Below are 19,307 nucleotides of genomic sequence, written 5' to 3'. Positions count from 1 at the left end.
CCCACATCAGGGAACTAATCATATGTGACCCGCGAGTGCTGCTCCCCCCAAATTATCAGCTGCTGCGCTGTACTGTACTATCTTGAGCCCTGGCTTCAAAAATAAACTAAATAAACTTTAACTCGCCTTCCCACGTTCCCACGGTACCAGCCTCACGGTCCAGCAATGCGAGCCTCATGCTTCTTCCTGGGGATGGGAAGGTCAGAGAACTGTCAGCCTATCACCGGCAGCAGCAATGTCCCACCTCAGCCGGTGATGGGCTGAGCGCACTGTCATGTAAGGAGGGTGTGGCAGGGGCCTGGGCCCCTTACTGGGGTATTTGCTGTACCCCCTGATGGCGGCCCTGTGTACAAGGTAGGGCCGGCACATAAGCCTGGTTGTTCCCTATTGTTTTGTCTCCTAATAGGAGTGTTTTGTCCCCTATTGTCCCCTTTTGAGTGTGTCCCCTATTCGGAGGTTGCAAATACATTAAAGGGGTATTCCAGGATTATTTTTTTTTATTTGACTATGCTACAGGGGCTGTAAAGTAAGTGTAGTTCATAATATAGTGTCTGTACCTGTGTGTGTGTGATGGTTTTCTCACTATTTTTCTGTGATTTTCACTCCAATATTTATTTTTACCAGCATATAAAATGACTGTTGTCTCAGATTTTTCCCAGCTCGCAATGCGGCTGAGACCTGACTCACTAGTCGGCTGATGACAGGGAGCCTGTCTGCTTCAATGGGTGGAGGGATCGCTTGGTGGGAGAGAGCTCAATCTGCAACTAATGCAACAGCTGTAGGCACCCTGATTGAAAACCACAGGTCTTTGGATGCAGCTCATTTATGTTTCAGTGGGTGGGATGGCTGATATGTGGGAGGGAGGAAAATGGAATTGTGGGATTTGTAGTCAAAAAAAGAAAAGTCAAACAGGAAATACCAGTTCACAAAAAGCTAGCCACAGTGTTCTGGTAATCTCACAACATAGCCATTTAGCCCTAATAAAAGTGCAGATCCTTCCATGTCCATTACTGTCTGCCAGGTATGTACTAAAATCACCTTTATGGTGGATAACCCCTAAGTCTTGTGCTCTGCCGGGGAATTTAAAACTGTCCACTATTGGGAAGTGTCCCCTATTGGGAGGGGTCCATTAAGGGAGATTTCACTGTATTAGATTATAACATTTCTTTAAATGTCTCTTTACATAGTTGTCCGGTGAATTATCTTATCATTGTGCATTTTTTGCTCTGTTTTGAATATCGACTATTTGATCAACTTTTATCTTTAGATTAATGCACCTAAGTTAATGTATCCACAATATACAACAATACATTAAAGGACAACTGCAGCGGCATTACACTTATCCCCTATCCACAGGATAGGGGCTAAGTGTTTGATCGCGGGGGATCCGACAGCTGGGACCCCCCCCCCGATCTCCCTAACGGGGCGCCACCATAAGCGCTCATGGTGACGTAGCGTCAACCCAGAGGTCGATTGTAACGCCCCATCCCCATACAGTTCTATGGGGGATGCGGGGAGGCACGAATGCTGCATCCCCGCCTCTCCCATAGAGATGTATGGAGGAGGCATGCCGGCCGCAACGTCATGCTGCGGCTGGCACGCCCCCTGCACGGGAGAGCCGTGGCCCCGTACAGGAGCTCCCATTGTGAAGCTGTTAACACCAACTGTGAAGAATAGCATTCTGTCTATAGCATAGCAGGCGCAGGCTCTACCTTAAATGAGTACTCTGGGGAACTAAACCTACAGCCCATTCTTTACCTGTCATCAACCTATTTAGCTGTCTAAATATCATACATTAGCTATATAGAGCAGTTTCTCCTCTTTGGTTGTCACTAACATGCATGACATGAGGGAATTACATGATCCAGCCATCCACTCTCCATGTCTCTGTCCAAATCCCTCTCTGAAAGTGGACCCCACCCTCCTGAGAGACACAGACCACATAGTTTCTGCCCTGCACTGATGAGTCATGCTCTCTTTAGTGCTGAGAACTGGGAGGTGTGTGCAGCCTTGGCCAATCAGACACTTAATCTCTCTCTGCTACTCAGATCAGGGGGGTGGGGGCTGTCAGAGCAAAACGCCAATGATTGCTGGGAGATGTAGGCAAGGGGAGTTAGGAATGGCAAAGAATATCAAGCAGCCAGAGAAGACAACAAAGGCCACAGGAGCCATACATGTTAGTGAGGATCTATATGTATATATCTATGTAATATTTCACTGGAGTACCCATTTAAATAATACCATTTCATAATGGATCATACTAATCTAATTCCTTTCTTCTGGAAATAGTGCCCCTCTTGTTCTTAATTCTGGGATAAATATCAGACATAATTTAAACGTTGTAGACATGTTTGTCTAATCTTACACAACCCCTTTATCCAGCCTTTGAAAACAAATGGCATATTCTCAGGCACTGGTGCAACTAGAACAGCATTTTAAGGGAATCTGTCAACAATATTGTGCATTTCAAACTAAAGGTACAATGATCTACGGTTTGTACACAGTATTGTAATTATGCCCAAGCTTTGTATACATGATTCATATTTGTCCCAAAAATATAGTTTAAGTGGGCTCTATTCAAATACAGCACCTAGAATCATTGGTGCAGGCCATGTATCTCCTTGTTAAGTAACATTTTTTTTGTTCCTTTTTTTTTCCTCTTTAAAGGCCCAGCTTTTAGACATGAAATCCGAGCTGACAGAGACTCAGGCAGAGAAAGCAGTATTGGAGAAAGAGGTTCATGACCAGCTGCTCCAGCTCCATGCCGTACAGCTCCAGTTACATGCCAAAACAGGCCAAAATGTGGATTCTGGGGTCATCAAAGCCAAACTGGTAAGTACAAGGTATATAGTCACTGATATGTTAAGTTGTAGCAGTGCCCAGTACTGTATCTCACCTCCTTAAAGGGTACCTCTCATCAAATAAACTTTTGATATATTTTAGATTAATGAATGTTGAATAACTTTCCAATAGCATGTTAATGAAAAATATGATTCTTTCTATTGTATTTTTCCCGATCAGTCCTGTCAGCAAGCATTTCTGACTCATGCTGGAGTCCTACACACTCAGAGCTGCCAGCCTGCTTTGTTCACAGCCAAACAGGCTGTGAACAAAGCAGGCTGGCAGCTCTGAGTGTTCTCCTTTGTGAACAAAGCAGACTGGCAGCTCGTAGTGTTTAGGACTCCAGCATGAGTCTGAAATGCTTGCTGCCAGGACTGGTAGGGAGACCCCTAGTGGTCATTTCTTCAAAGTGGAAAATGAAATCGAAAGAAGCATATTTTTTAATAACATGCAATTGTGAAGTTATTCTGCATACATTAATCTATAATATATCAAAAGTTTTTTTGATGAGAGGTACCCTTTAATGTGAGTGCACTACCACACTTTTCATTCTGTTTATTGTTAGGGGCTCCTGAGGGTCAGAAGCCTCCCAAGTCATCAAGTTTAGACCACCTCTAAATGTACATTAGAGAACTATTAATCTCTTAAATCAATCATATTGTGATATTGACATGGTTTTATGGACCTGACAAAGAGGTTTAGACCCTTGTTTCACATTGTTCCAATTTATTTACAATAAACGTTATTTTATGCATGTATGTCTGTAGCCAGGAGCGCATTCTCATGACGTCCTTATGTTCCGAGAACTGAGAATCTTCTGGCCCACTGAGGTTACCTGAGGGTCTCCTACCTTGTTTCTTTCTAGTCATGCCTTACTTTTGCACTGTCTTGCTTATGCATATTTTGTGGCTCATAGCTTTTTACGTATTGGGAGCTTGTAACTATATCTTTTCCTTACAGAAAGATAAAGGGAATCTGTCAGATGGTTTGACATAGTGTAACTAATTGCAGCACCATGAAGGGGTTATAAGCCCCCTTTACAGACATACCTTAGATATGTAAACTTCTGCTTAGGAGCCAAGTAATTCCCATATCTTCATATATGCAGATGAACAGCAAATGCCCACAGGAAGGGGCTAAACACCAAGTCCCTTTTTCAGTTGATGGACAGCCTGTGTGTAAGGATGAGAATGCTGGGCAGTTAAAAGGGTACTCCGTTGAAAAACTTTTTTTTTTTTTTTAAATCAACTGGTGCCAGAAAGACAAACAGATTTGTAAATTACTACTATTAAAAAATCTTAATCCTTCCTGTACTTATTAGCTGCTGATTACCACAGCGGAAATTCTTTTCTTTTTGAAACACAGCTCTCTGCTGACATCATGACCACAGTGCTCTCTGCTGACATCTCTGTCCATTTTAGAAACTGTCCAGAACAGCATATGTTTGCTATGGGGATTTCCTTTTACTCTGGACAGTTCCTAAAATGGACAGAGATGTCAGCAGAGAGCACTGTGCTCATGATGTCAGCAGACAGCTCTGTGTTTCAAACGGAAAATAATTTCCACTGTAGTATTCAGCAGCTAATAAGTACAGGAAGAATTAAGATTTTTTAATAGAAGTAATTTACAAATCTGTTTAACTTTCTGGCACCAGTTCATTTAAAAAAAAGAGATTTTCACCGCAGTACCCCTTTAAGAAACTCTGCCCCTCCATGTGGGCACTTGCTGCTCAGGGGTACTCCGGTGGAAAACTTTCTTTTTTTAAATCAACTGGTGGCAGAAAGTTAAACAGATTTGTAAATTACTTCTATTAAAAAATCTTAATCGATTCAGTATTTATTAGCTGCTGAATACTACAGAGGAAATTCTTTTCTTTTTGGAACACAGAGCTCTCTGCTGACATCATGACCACAGTGCTCTCTGCTGACACCTCTGTCCATTTTAGGAACTGTCCAGAGCAGGAGAAAATCCCCATAACAAACATATGCTGCTCTGGACAGTTCCTAAAATGGACAGAGATGTCAGCAGAGAGCAATGTGCTCGTGATTCAGCAGAGAGCTCTGTGTTCCAAAAAGAAAATTATTTCCTCTGTAGTATTCATGCAAGAAAAAGACAGACCAAAAGATAAGGGAGAAAAATAGGTGTGTGATAACAATAATCAATAGTGTACCACTGTAACACCCTCCCTAAAAGTATTAAACCCGTAAATGTGACTCAAAACTAAACATAACAAAAAGAAAGCAAAAAAGCTCCAAAAAGAGTCACTTTGATGAAAAAGTAAAAACAAATTTTATTGGTATGCACTAAAATTAGATACACATAAAAAGAGGAAGACAATGCATCACAAAACATGGCACCACCGGATATCCTGCAGGGAAGATGGTCGTATGGGGGTATTGCACATGAATCCGTGATCAAGCAGTACATATAAATATAAGCACCATTATAAGTAAAAGTAACACATATACAAACAGTATAGAGTGCAACACTGCAATAAGGTGCTATATATTAGGTGCTATATATTAAGATGTATAGACAATCTATACATCAGAATTGAAGTATGTAATAATACAAGTAATGCTATGCAAAATACCCACAACAGATATAGCAGTCACTGAAAAGATGCATGGACCGGGGTGCCGCCACTCCAACGCGCGTTTCGGCACGCTGACCTTCGTCCGGGAGTGGCGGCAACCTCCGTCAAAAGACCTTATATAATGCTAAGTACCCAATGGCAGGTCAATACATAATCAAAAATATGTAAAACACATGTACAGGACTCCCTATGTAGCTGTTGGTTGCGCACGCCGAGCTGCTGACGTCCTCTCCGGCCTCCGGAGAGGCCGCATCACATGACCCGGCCATGTAAACAAAGGTCACATGTCCGGAATAACAAAGACGCGACCCCCGGATGCCTGCGAGAGGCCGAAGTCAGACGCGCGCCACAGCAACACATTGAGTACACAGTGACATCTAGTGGTCGGCGGACAAATTACAACTAATGAATGAAAAATCATACAAAATAATACTGGCTAGCATGGAATGTATCCTCAAAAACGGGACAAGCATGGACTCAAATAATAATAAAAATTGATAATGAATATAATGAGTAAATATAATTAATAAATAAACAATATATAAAAAAAAAAAAAAATATATATATATATATATATATATATATATATATATATATATATATATATATATATAAAAATAAATGTTATCTAAAGTAATAGATAATAAATATGTGACATACTACAAACTATATGAACCTATATGTTATAGAGGGTGAATGAAATAATAAGCAATAAAACTTGATTAGATTTAGTAAATAAATAAAATTAATTGTGGGATACGACAAAACAGACTGAATGGGGAAAGTGAATAAAAATATAAGGGACCTGTACAAGAACATATATGTGTATATTATGTGTTTGTACGTGTGTGATTAAAAAAACGGTAAGGGTAAATGTATATAAAAATTAAAAAACAAATGGGTGTATAGAAGTGTGTGAAGATGAATAAATATGTAAAAATACACGTGTAAGAATACGTAAACACTAGAATAATAGTGAAGATATAAAAATTATAAAAAATTAGGAAAATGTGTATAATATGTGTTGAAATTTGTATTGTAAAATGTAATATAAGTGCTAGTATAAAGTGCAAGGACATACACACACAAAAAAAATATAAATAAATAATAATGATAAAATGAAAAAATATATTATTATATGTTATACACTGTAAGGTGTAGGGTAAAAAAGTGCAAAAAAACAATGTGCGAAAACCATACAAATAAGTACTGGAAGGATCAAGTTTTTTTCAATAGAAGTAATTTACAAATCTGTTTAACTTTCTAGCACCAGTTGATTTAAAATAAAAAAAAAAATATATAAAAAATTAAATTCCACCGGAGTACCCCTTCAAGTTACATCATGTGACATTTTTTTGACAAATTTCCTTACAAAAGGTTATCCAGGATTTTAAAATGAGTTGCTTACATTTAGAATGGGCCATCGATATTAGACCAGAGGGTGTCAAACTTGAGAGTGCAGTGGCTTTCCTCATATAGCTGATTGTGGGGTTACCAAAAAAACATCCTAACACTCAATTGCTTAATCCTTCTTAACCCTAAAGTGTTTCTTTTTCTTTTCTGAATAATCTATTTAAAAGTAATGGATGGTCTAACAGATGTCTCTTTCTTCTTGCTCTAAGTCTGTGCCTAGTATGGAAGTACTGGTGAGTATTGCATGTTTCTGCTGTCCTGTGAAATTGCTAAAGCTTTCTTCACATCACTATTTCAGCATGAAAACAAAACTGTATCAAAACAGTTACATATAAAGTTTTTGTACAGTAGCATAACTGTGCCACATCACTACAAAAGAAAAAACACTTTGTCATAGTGGTGCCTATTCACATCCTAACTGATAGATCTCCTTGAGAATGTGAAAAGGTGTTTTTTTTTTAAATTAAATATTTGTTAAAATAAGACAGTAAGGAATTGTATAAACCTACCAGACTTAATATCTCTAAAGTATATGTTCTAACCACTCCCCCCGCCCCCCCCCCCAAAAAAAAACTTATAATTTTTTTTATGGTATATGAAGCGACCAAAAATGCACAATGTTGTACTTTGTAATTTTTTTTATGTGTACGCTTGCGACCGTGCAGTTTAACTACCCTTATATTTTAATAGTTCGGATATTTACGCACTTGACAGTTCCACAACTGATTTTTTGTTTCTTTATAAAAAAAAAAAAATGGGAAAAGGGGGGGATTCAAACTTTTAATAGAAAGGGGTTAATTCACTTTTAACTTTTATTTTATTTCTTTTTTTTAATGCTTAGTTTTTATTTTTGCCCCTATAGGGGGCTATAACATGCAATCTTTTGATTGAATATACTGATCAATGCTATGCCATAGCATTGATCTGTGTTATCGGTGCTCTGCTGCTCCAGCCTGCTATGCAGGCTTGTAGCAATAGAGCACCGATCAGACGACAAGGAGGAAAGTGAGGACCCTCCAGTTGTCCTCTCAACTGATTGGGACATCGCGGTGTCCCTGCGATGGTCCCCATCAGCTACGCTGAGCTGCCGGGACACTTTAAAAAAAAAAACATTTTTACTTTTGTTTTAGACGCTGCGATCAACTTTAGGCTTAATGCCAGGCATCGGCCCGACCGGCGGTGCCCTGCATTAACCCTGGGTCCTGGCTGCTGATGGCAGTCGGAACCCACAGGGTTTGAAGCATGCTCAGCTTGTGAGCGTGCTTCAAACCCTGGTAATGGGACCAGGGCGTACATGTACGCCCTTGGTCCTTAAGTACCGGGACTAATACACAATGGGGAAAAAGAAGCAAATCAAAATCAGGTGGTCCGGGACATGATGATAGCAAATTGCCAGTTTTTGAGAAGCTTATATAAAAACATTGAGCCAGACAACCAACCAAATATGTGTGTTCAGTTTCTGCCTTCAGGATGTATGTTACATCTATAGTCTTATCCTGTAGTTAAAGGAGATCTCTGGGATTTAGCAACTTATCCCCTATCCTAAGGATAGGGCATAAGTGTCAGATCATGCAGAGAATCGGGGCCCCATATGGTAGATCACGTGGGGGCCCCAGCGATCAGACCCCCCGCGATGTCCCGTATGGGGCCCCGGTTCTCTGCATGATAGGGGCGTTTTGACCTCCGCATGAATCGTTGGTCGACATAGAACTGCATGGAGGGAGTGTGTCGGGCGCAGCTTCGTACTGTGGTCGAAAAGGCTCGTTTCATGCAGAGAGACACTTATCCCCTATTCTTAGTATAGGGGATAAGTTATATCCTGGAGTTTTCCTTTTTTATAGGGGTTTTACCATGAAGATTAATAGGTCAAAACTGATGCATATTGTTAAATGAAACATATTTTCAAATATAAGTTACTAGCATAAATCAATTTGTTTTTGAAAGGCAGCTATGCCAGTATAGGCTGGAAGAGAAGAGAGAACTTCTCCATTATGAACAATACATTTTCCTTTAAAGCAAATCATGTGACAATCAGAAGCTCCGCCCACCAAACATTTTCATGTGAAATGGAGAGAGGATAAAAAGAGGGCAGAGATAAGGAAATAAGATCATTTCTACATTATTTATTCACAGACAGACATTTTATTTTATTCAACCTAACAAAATATTAAGTTTGCTCTGGAAGGTGGATTATGGTAAAACCCATTTTAGCAACTTAATCACGTTCTAATGTTCATTCACATCTTAAACTAATCCGTAATTGTAGTGATGTGCTTATTTTAACAGATGCTTGGGGAGATTTAGCAAAACCTTTTCAGAGGAAAAGTTGCTAAGTTGCCCATAGCAACCAATCAGATCACTTCTTTAATTTTTCAGGGCCTTTACAAAAAGGAAAGAAGTGATCTGATTGGTTGCTATGGGCAACACAGCAACTTTTCTTCTGGACCGGTTTTGATAAATCTTCCCCGCTGTCTTTCCCTGCCTTCTCACTACACACTTACTAGCATGTCAACTTCTGTTTTACTAACATAAACTTTGTCTTTTGTAACTCTATGGGTACTTGCAAATGTAGGGTTAATGCAGTGGATTCTTTATGCTGGTTTGTACACAGAAAATCTCCTTGAGTTGTTAAATTGCTACATGTCTAATTTCTATGAAATCATTCAGTAAAATCTTCATCTGCAGTGGATTTCCTTTATGTGCATACTACGTTAAAGGGGTATTCCAGGAAAAAGCTTTTTTTTTTTTTTTTTAATTTACAAAAACAGATTTGTATTTGTAAATGACTTCTATTAAAAAATCTTAATCCTTCCAATAATTATCAGCTGCTGAAGTTGAGTTGTTCTTTTCTGTCTGACAACAGTGCTCTCTGCTGATATCTCTGTCTGTCTCGGGAACTGCACAGAGTAGAAGAGGTTTGCTATGGGGATTTGCTTCTACTCTGGACAGTTCCCGAGACAGGTGTCATCAGAGAGCACTTAGACAGAAAAGAACAGCTCAACTTCAGCAGCTCATAAGTACTGAAAGGATTAAGATTTTTTAATAGAGGTAATTTACAAGCAGCTCATAAGTACCGGCTTCTTACATGACAGTGAGCTCATCCTATCAGCGGCCGAGGCGGAACATCGCTGCGGCCGGTGATACGCTGACAGCTGTCCGACGTTCCCATCCCAAAGAAGCAGATGAGGCCGGTACCGAACCAACGGGAGGTGAGTTAAAGTTTTCGTTTTTTTGCAGCCGGGCATAGGGATACTGCACAGTATAGAGCAGTGGTCTTCAACCTGCGGACCTCCAGATGTTGCAAAACTACAACTCCCAGCATGCGCGGACAGCCATTGGCTGTCCGGGCATGCTGAGAGTTGTAGTTTTGCAACATCTGGAGGTCTGCAGTTTGAAGACCACTGGTATAGTGTCAGCGCCGGTAGACGCAACAAACAGGAGGATGAGGAGGGCAGCGCTTGTGGGTGACATGTGAGTATTTACCCCGATGGGGACAGCGCTGGGCTGATAATTAATTGGGGGTGGGGGGGCAGAACAGTGCTCGCAGGTGACAGTTGATAACTCATTTATTCCCGAGGGGGAGGGGCCAAACCAGTATTGCGGTATGGGAAAAAATTAAATATCGTGCAGCACAAAAATGTCGGTATTCGGTATGAACCGGTATACCGCCCAGCCCTATATTCTGCTTTGTCAAGAGTAAATTCCCTTAGTTAGGAAAAAATTGTATGTTATAATGTACTACACAAATGAAAATCTCAGACCTTTTGTTTTACTGAAGACTGAGCTTCATCAACATTGCAAGTGTTACATTTTATTAACAGTCCGCCACAATCTCTTCTGGTTTAAATGTAACTTGAGCCTCAATTCATTTAGGGAATCTCTAATGCAATTTCAAATGGAGGAGAATAAGAATTGTGTAAAGGGGTACTCCGGGAAAATGTAAAACATTTTTAGGGAAAGGGTCTGAGGTGCATTGTATAGACCTGAGCTTGCCCAGTATTTTTCTATTCATTAATATACATTCCATTCATTTAACCTTTATTAATATTTTCTATATTTAATGCTGTTGATTCAGGAAAAGGAATTGGAGGCCAGCAAGAAGGAAAAGGTGAAGGAAGCGCAGTTAGAGGCTGAAGTAAAGCTGCTTCGTAAAGAAAATGAGGCTCTCCGTAGACACATTGCTGTTCTCCAAGCAGAGGTTTATGGGGCAAGGCTGGCTGCTAAATATCTAGACAAAGAGCTGGCTGGAAGGTAAGCGCATCTATGCATTCTGTTCTGCTACAGATAAGGCTTATGAATATTAAACAGGCCTCTTACCTATTGGTGCCTTTAAAGGGGTACTCCGGTGGAAAACAATTTTTTTTTAAATCAACGGGTGCCAGAATGTTAAACTGACTTGTAAATTACTTCTATTTAAAAATCTTAATCCTTCAAGCGGAAGTTATTTTTTTTGTATTTTTTTCTGTCGGACTACAGTGCTCTCTGCTGACACCTCGGTCCATGTCAGGAACTGTTCCCCATAGCAAACCTCTAGACAGAAAAGAAGGTCAAACAGAAAATAAATTCAAAAAGAAAAGAACTTCCTTTGGAACATACAGCAGCTGATAAGTACTGGAAGGATTAAGATTTTTTTTTTATTTTTTTTTAAGTAACTTGATTTTTAAAAAATGGTTTTCCACCGGAGTACCCCTTTAACCCCTTAAGGACTCAGCCCATTTTGGCCTTAAGGACTCAGACAATTTAATTTTTACGTTTTCATTTTTTCCTCCTCGCCTTCTAAAAATCATAACTCTTTTATATTTTCATCCACAGACTAGTATGAGGGCTTGTTTTTTGCGCGACCAGTTCTCCTTTGTAATGACATAACTCATTTTATCATAAAATGTATGGCGCAACCAAAAAACACTATTTTTGTGGGGAAATTAAAACGAAAAACGCAATTTTGCTAATTTTGGAAGGTTTCGTTTTCACGCCGTACAATTTATGGTAAAAATGACGTGTGTTCTTTATTCTGAGGGTCAATACGATTAAAATGATACCCATTATTACATACTTTTCATATTATTGTTGCGCTTAAAAAAAATCACAAACTTTTTAACCAAATTAGTACGTTTATAATCACTTTATTTTGATGACCTCTAACTTTTTTATTTTTCCGTATAAGCGGCGGTATGGGGGCTCATTTTTTGCGCCATGATCTGTACTTTTTTTTGATACCACATTTGCATATAAAAAACTTTTAATACATTTTTTTATAATTTATTTTTTTAATAAAATGTATTAAAAAAGTAGGAATTTTGGACTTTTTTTTTTTTTTTTTTTTCGTTCATGCCGTTAACCGTACGGGATCATTAACATTATATTTTAATAGTTCGGACATTTACGCACGCGGCGATACCAAATGTCTATAAAAAAAATTTTACGCTTTTTGGGGGTAAAATAGGAAAAAACGGACGTTTTACTTTTTTATTGGGGGAGGGGATTTTTCACTTTTTTTTCTTTTACTTTAAAATTTTTTTTACATTTTTTTTTTACACTTGAATAGTCCCCATAGGGGACTATTCATAGCAATACCATGATTGCTAATACTGATCTGTTCTATGTATAGGACATAGAACAGATCAGTATTATCGGTCATCTTCTGCTCTGGTCTGCTCGATCACAGACCAGAGCAGGAGACGCCGGGAGCCGCACGGAGGAAGGTGAGGGGACCTCCGTGCGGCGTTATGAATGATCGGATCCCCGCAGCACCGCTGCGGGCGATCCGATCATTCATTCAAATCGCGCACTGCCGCAGATGCCGGGATCTGTATTGATCCCGGCACCTGAGGGGTTAATGGCGGCCATTGCCGGCGGGTCCCTGGCTGCGATCAGCAGCCGGGATTAGCCGCGCATGACACGGGCATCGCTCCGATGCCTGCGGTTATGCTTAGGACGGAAATGTACGTCCTGGTGCGTTAAGTACCACCGCACCAGGACATACATTTACGTCCTGCATCCTTAAGGGGTTAAGGCTGGAACTGTGGCTCTCCAATAGTGACCTTGTGTCATTTATGTCTGGTGTATTTGTTAAATGCCCTTTTCTTTAGTTATTACTATAGAAAGTTTATAGGTTTGCAATTTGTTGTATTGTCAAGAAAAGTACAGATACGTTCAGCTCTGAATTGTCCTTGAGGGGCTTGCATATTGCCCCTTAAAATTGCCCCATTTTAAAAATCGCTTCCCCCAAAATATGTTACTATCAACATGTTCTTGCCTCAAAGTGCCCTGCTATCTCCCTTTTTAAGTGCTTGTCCAAGCAGCAGTGGGTGTACCAAATCCCAAACTAGAGACAGGAAGGGCATTCTTGGAATTTTTCATTCTGGAGGCCTTATATTTGTAAACCTCAAACCTGTGGGTATATAATGTATACATTTGTTTTAATCCTTGACTTACTTGGCAGGTATTGGTCACATTTAAGCTTGTGAAATGCATCAGAGCATCCTCGGGAGGTATAGTTGGATAAACTTGCTGCTAAAATGAACAAGGATTAGTCTGATGTTAAATAGGCAGTCATATGTGGGGTTATCTTGGGTTGGCTCTGTGAATTATTGTGCCAGTTCCAGGATATATGAAAATAACCTACCGTATGTAGGGGTTTAACCCCTTCCAGCAGAATGACTTATGTAAACGCAATGATATGCTGGTAGTTCGCGCATCATGACGTTTATATAAGTCATTCAGTTAACCTGGCAATGTGCGGCATCGCACTGGTTAACTGGCAGAAGTCCAGATGCAGGGGACAACTTCTACAACCCCCTTCCCCCCACCAAGAACCATCTGTGGATGGTCCTGTCAGCGATCACTGTGATTGGTCCCTGGGGACCAATCAGTGTCTCAGCTGACTGGGGGGGTTAAAGTTCATTTCCCCCGCTCTGCCCGCCCCTAGAAGTCTGGGCAGAGCAGGGGAAGATGAGAGCTGCCGTCGGTCCATACTGCAGGTCCGGAGATGGCAGTGGCGGCAGGCAAGTGGAGGACGCAGAGGCAGCAGTGAAGTTCGTTGTAAAGTGATCTTCACTGCTGCTTCTAGGAGTTTGAAAACTACAACTCCCAGCATGCCCAAACAGCCTTTGGCTGACCGGGCATGCTGGGAGTTGTAGTTTTGCAACAACTGGAGGGCCACAGTTTGGAGACCACTGTGCAAAACTATAACTCTCAGCATGCCCAGACAGTCCAGGAATGCTGGGAGTTGTAGTTCTGTAACATCTGGCCTTTCAGATGTTGCCGAACTACAACTCCCAGCATGCCTGGGCAGTCTGGGCATGCTTGGAGTTGTAGTTTTGCAACAACTGGAGGCACACTGGTTGGGAAACATTGTCTGTTTCCAAACGCAGTGTTTCCTAACCCGTGTGCCTCTAGCTGTTCCAAAACTATAACTCCCAGCATGCACTGACAGACCGTACATGCTGGGAGTTGTAGTTTTGCAACAGCTGGAGGCACACGGGTTGGGAAACACTGAGTTAAGTAACAAACTCTGTGTTGTGCAACCAGTGTTCCTCCAGCTGTGGCATAACTACAGCCCCCAGCATGCATGGACAGCCAAAGGGCATGCTGGAAGTTGTAATAGTATGCCTCCAGCTGTTGCATAACTAAAAGTCCCAGAATGCCCTTTTGCTGTCACTGCATGCTGGGAGTTGTAGTTTTGCAACAGCTGAAGGTTTGCGCTCCCCATGTGAATGTACAGGGTACATTCACACGGGCAGGGGTTTACAGTGAGTTTCTCGCTGCAAGTTTGAGATGCAGCAAATTTTCCGCTGTAGCTCCAACTCCCAGCAGAAAACTCGCTGTGAACCCCTGCCCATTTGAATGTACCCTAAAAACATAACACTAACACAAAATAAAGGGTAAAACACTGCACATGCCCCCAAATAAAAATGAAAAACATCTGGAATGGCACTGTTTACAAAACAGAGCCTCCAGCTATTGCAAAACAACAACTCCCAGTATTGCCGGACAGCCACTGACTGTCAAGGCATGCTGGGAGTTTAGCAACAGCTGGAGGCACCCTATTTGGGAATCGCTGGTGTAGAATACCCCTATGTCCACCCCTATGCAAATCCCTAATTCAGGCCTCAAATGCACATGGCACACACACTCACCTTTGGAGCCCTGTCGTATTTGAAGGCAACAGTTTAGGGCCACATATGGGGTATTTCCGTACTCTGGAGAAATTGCCTAACAAATTTTAGGGAGCTTTTTCTCCTTTTACCCCTTATGAAAAGGTAAAGTTGGGTCTACTCCAGCATGTTGTTGTAAAAAAAAATAATTAATTTTTACACTAACTTGCTGGTGTTGTCCCATACTTTTTATTTTCACAAGTGGTAAAAGGGAAAAAGATCCCCAAAATTTGTAACGCAATTTCTCCTCAGTACAGAAATACCCCATATGTGGAAGTAAAATGCCCTGTGGGCGCACAGCAGGGCTCAGGAGTGAGAGCGCCATTTACATTTGAGGTGATTTGCACAGGGGTGGCTGATCGTTGCAGCAGTTCTGATATAAATGCAAAAAAAAAAGACCAAATGTGACCGCATTTTTGGAAACTACACCCCTCACGTAATGTAATAAGGGGTGCAGTGAGCATTTACGCCCCACAGGTGTCTGACAGATGTTTTGAACAGCTGTCCGTAAAAATGAAAAATTTAATTTTTCATTTGCACAGCCCACTGTTCCAAAAGTCTGTCAGACACCGGTGGGGTGTAAATACTCACTGCACCCCTTATTACATTCCGTGAGGGGTGTATTTCCAAAATGGGGTCACGTGGTGGGGGAGTCCACTGTTGTGGTTGCATGGGGCTTTGTAAAAGCACATGGGCCCCAACTTCCATTTCAAGCAAATTCTCTCTCCAAAAGCTCCTTCTCTTCTGAGCATTGTAGGTGGGGTATTTCCATACTCAGAAGAAATGGGGTTGCAAATTTTGGGGGGCGATTTCTCTTATTTCCTCTTGTAAAAATTGTAACTTTGGGGAAAAACCTGCATTTTAGTGAAAGAAATAAAATTTTTATTTACACATCCGAATTTAACGAAAAGTCGTCAAACACCTGTGGGGTGTCAAGGCTCAATGTACCACTTGTTACGTGCCATGAGGGATGTAGTTTCCAAAATAGTATGCCATTTTTTTTTTTTTTTTGCTGTTATGGAATCATAGTGGCTTCCCAAATGCGACATGCCCACCGATAACCATTTCAGCTAAATTTATTCTCCAAAATCCCATTGTCACTTCTGAGCCCTCTAGTGCACCCACAGAGCACTTTACATTCACAAATTAGGTATTTCCTTACTCGAGAGAAATTGGGTTACATATTTTGGGGGGCATTTTCTCCTTTTACCCCTTGTAAAAATTCAAAAACTAGGTCTACAACATATATATAACAAAAAACATGTTAGTGTGAAAAATGGAAATTTGGGATTTTCTCCTTCCCTTTGCTGCTATTCCTGTGAAACACCTAAAGAGTTAATACACATTCTGAATGTCATTTTGAATACTTTGAGGGGTGCAGTTTTTATAATCTGGTCAATTATGGGGTATTTCTAATATGAAGGCCACTCAAATCCACTTCAAAACTGAACAGGTCACTGAAAAATTCCGATTTTGAAAATTTTGTGAAAAATTGGAAAATTACTGCTGCACTTTGTAGCCCTCTGGTGTCTTCCAAAAGTAAAAACATGGCAACTTTATGATGCAAACATAAAGTAGACATATTGGGGGAGATTTATCAAAGGATTTAGACTGGTTTTTCCTATGTAAATTTGTCGCACAGAAAGTCGCAGTCTAAATATGTGACTTTTTTGCGACTTTTGCATTAGAGGATTTTTAGAACATGATGCATTCTAGTCTACCGTATTTATCGGCGTATAACACGCACTTTTTAGGCTAAAATTTTTAGCCTAAAGTCTATGTGCGTGTTATACGCCGATACCGCCCCAGGAAAGGCAGGGGGAGAGAGGCCGTCGCTGCCCGCTTCTCTCCCCCTGCCTTCCCTGGGGTCTAGAGCCCTGCTGCCGGCCCTTCTCACCCCCTGGCTATCGGCGCTGCTGCCCATTCTGTCCCCCTGACTATCGGTACTGGCGCCGATAGCCAGGGGGAGAGAAGGGGCAGCGGCACCCATTGCCGGCGCTGCTGCCCCGTTGCCTCCCCCCATCCCCGGTGGCATAATTACCTGAGTCGGGTCCGCGCTGCTGCAGGCCTCCGGCGTGCGTCCCCTTCGTCGTTGCTATGCGCGGCGCAGGGGACGCACGCCAGGAGGCCTGCAGCAGCGCGGACCCGACTCAGGTAATTATGCCACCGGGGATGGGGGAGGCAACGAGGCAGCGGCGCCGGCCATGGGTGCCGCTGCCCCTTCTCTCCCCCTGGCTGTCGGCGCCGCTTCTCTCCCCCTGGCTATCGGCGCCGGCAGTGGGGCGCCGGTACCGATAGTCAGGGGGACAGAACGGGCAGCGGCGCCGATAGCCAGGGGGAGAGAAGGGCCGGCAGCAGGGCTCTAGACCCCAGGAAAGGCAGGGGGAGAGAAGCGGGCAGCGACGGCCTCTCTCCCTTGCCTTTCCTGGAGATGTATCAGGGTATACACGCGCACACACGCACCCTCATTTTACCACGGATATTTGGGTAAAAAACTTTTTTTACCCAAATATCCTTGGTAAAATGAGGGTGCGTGTTATAGGCCGGTGCGTGGTATACCCCGATAAATACGGTATTTTAGACGGAAAAATGCATTGGTGCTGAATTTATCAATAGCGACTTTTCAGCTACAAGTCACATGGGCTGAAAGTACGCCGAAATGTCCGACCATGCTGGAGCAGGTTTAAATACAGTCTAAAGCATAGATCACGAAGTACGTGCGCAGAATTTATCAAGAGCCGTGCACCATTTGATAAATTAGACGCACAATAGACCGGCCTAACCCTCTGTAGTTTGGTCTATATTGATGCGGGACATAGACAGACAGACTTTGATAAATGTCCCCCATTGTATAAGTGAATATATATAATATATATATGAATAATATATAATTTATTTGGAATGTCTATTTTCCTCACAAGCAGAGAGCTTTAAAGTTAGAAAAAGGCAACATTTTCAAATTTTTCTTGAAAATTGGGAATTTTTCATCAAGAAATGATGCAAGTATGGACGAAAATGTACCACTATGATAAAGTAGAATATCACGAAAAACAATCTCTGAATCAAATTAAGTAAAAGTATCCCAGAGTTATTAATGCTTAAATTGACAGTGGTCAGATGTGCAAAAAATGATCTGGTCCTTAGGGCCAAAATGGCCTCGGTCATTAAAGGGGTACTCCGCCCCTGGCATCTTATCCCCTATCCAAAGGATAGGGGATAATATGTTACATCGCCGCGGTCCCGCTTCTGGGGACCCCGGGGATCGCCGCTGTGGCACCCCACAATCATTACGACCGCCACGCCCCCTCCCATAGACTTGTATTGTGGGGGCGGGCCGTGACTTCACTAGGGGCGGAGCCGTGACGTAACGATGCTCTGGCCCCTGTATTGTCCGTCATTACGTGCAGAGCGATCTCGCTCTGCGCAGTAATGATAGCGAGGTGCTGCAGCAGTGATCCCCGGGGTCCCCAGCAGCGATCTGACATCTTATCCCCTATCCTTTGGATAGGGGATAAGATGTCTAGGGGCGGAGTACCCCTTTAAGGGGTTAAATATATAGAAAATGACTTAACAATAGAAACAAATGCAATGGACTACATGAGCTTAGTAAGTGACATAATGGTACAGAAAGAGAATTAATCCCTTTTTTTTTTAGAGCATTTACGTTGTATAAAGAAATGGGGGGGCAGGTAGTAGAAGTTTTTTGGACTATTAACTGGGTTTTCTGAGATTACAGATAAGCACCTGTGCCAATTCACCAGGTTAAACTTTTTTTTATATGCTGAGATATAGTTACTTCTTGCTTACATTTTCTTGTTATAAAAAGGTACACATTGATTATGCTCCAACCATATTCATTTATATCTCTGAAGGGTGCAGCAGATACAGTTGCTTGGTCGAGATATGAAGGGTCCAGCCCATGATAAACTATGGAATCAACTTGAGGCCGAAATTCACTTACATAGACATAAAACAGTTATCAGAGCCTGCAGAGGAAGAAATGACTTGAAGAGACCCTTGCCAGCTCCTCCAGGGCATGTAGGTATCGTTTCCTTTTTTTTTATAGGATGTTTGTATGTTTTCTGATTCCTTACCTGAATATTATTGAAGAATTGTAAGAGGAGGCTATTGCTTTGTACGTATTTAAAAAAAAACAAAAAAAAAACACCGATGACCACACTACACCGTTAATTATACGTAAAAAAAAAACACATTTTGTCATGTCAAAGAAAGATGTCAAATATTTTTATTGGTTAGGGTCTGATTGTTCAGAACCTGACTGATGACCTGAATGGGCCGTG

General features: G+C 41.6%; 1 protein-coding gene across 4 annotated transcripts in view; it reads left to right on the top strand.

The window, feature by feature from the left end:
* The window catches only part of GOPC (golgi associated PDZ and coiled-coil motif containing), a 49,684-nt gene that overhangs the window by 18,471 nt on the left and 11,906 nt on the right, over positions 1–19,307 (top strand). For 2 of the 4 annotated variants that reach the window (XM_056566417.1, XM_056566415.1), the window contains exons 2-5: positions 2,668–2,832; positions 7,060–7,083; positions 10,926–11,101; positions 18,879–19,044. In XM_056566417.1, the coding sequence (XP_056422392.1) occupies positions 2,668–2,832; positions 7,060–7,083; positions 10,926–11,101; positions 18,879–19,044 (531 nt within the window). The remainder of the gene's footprint in view (positions 1–2,667; positions 2,833–7,059; positions 7,084–10,925; positions 11,102–18,878; positions 19,045–19,307) is intronic. The other 2 variants (XM_056566419.1, XM_056566418.1) reach the window with 1 other exon arrangement.

This window comes from Hyla sarda, chromosome 3 (genome assembly GCF_029499605.1).
Source record: "Hyla sarda isolate aHylSar1 chromosome 3, aHylSar1.hap1, whole genome shotgun sequence".
NCBI lineage: Eukaryota > Metazoa > Chordata > Amphibia > Anura > Hylidae > Hyla > Hyla sarda.
The sequence above is the reverse complement of the archived record's forward strand: the minus strand, read 5'-3'. Positions and strand labels throughout refer to the sequence as shown.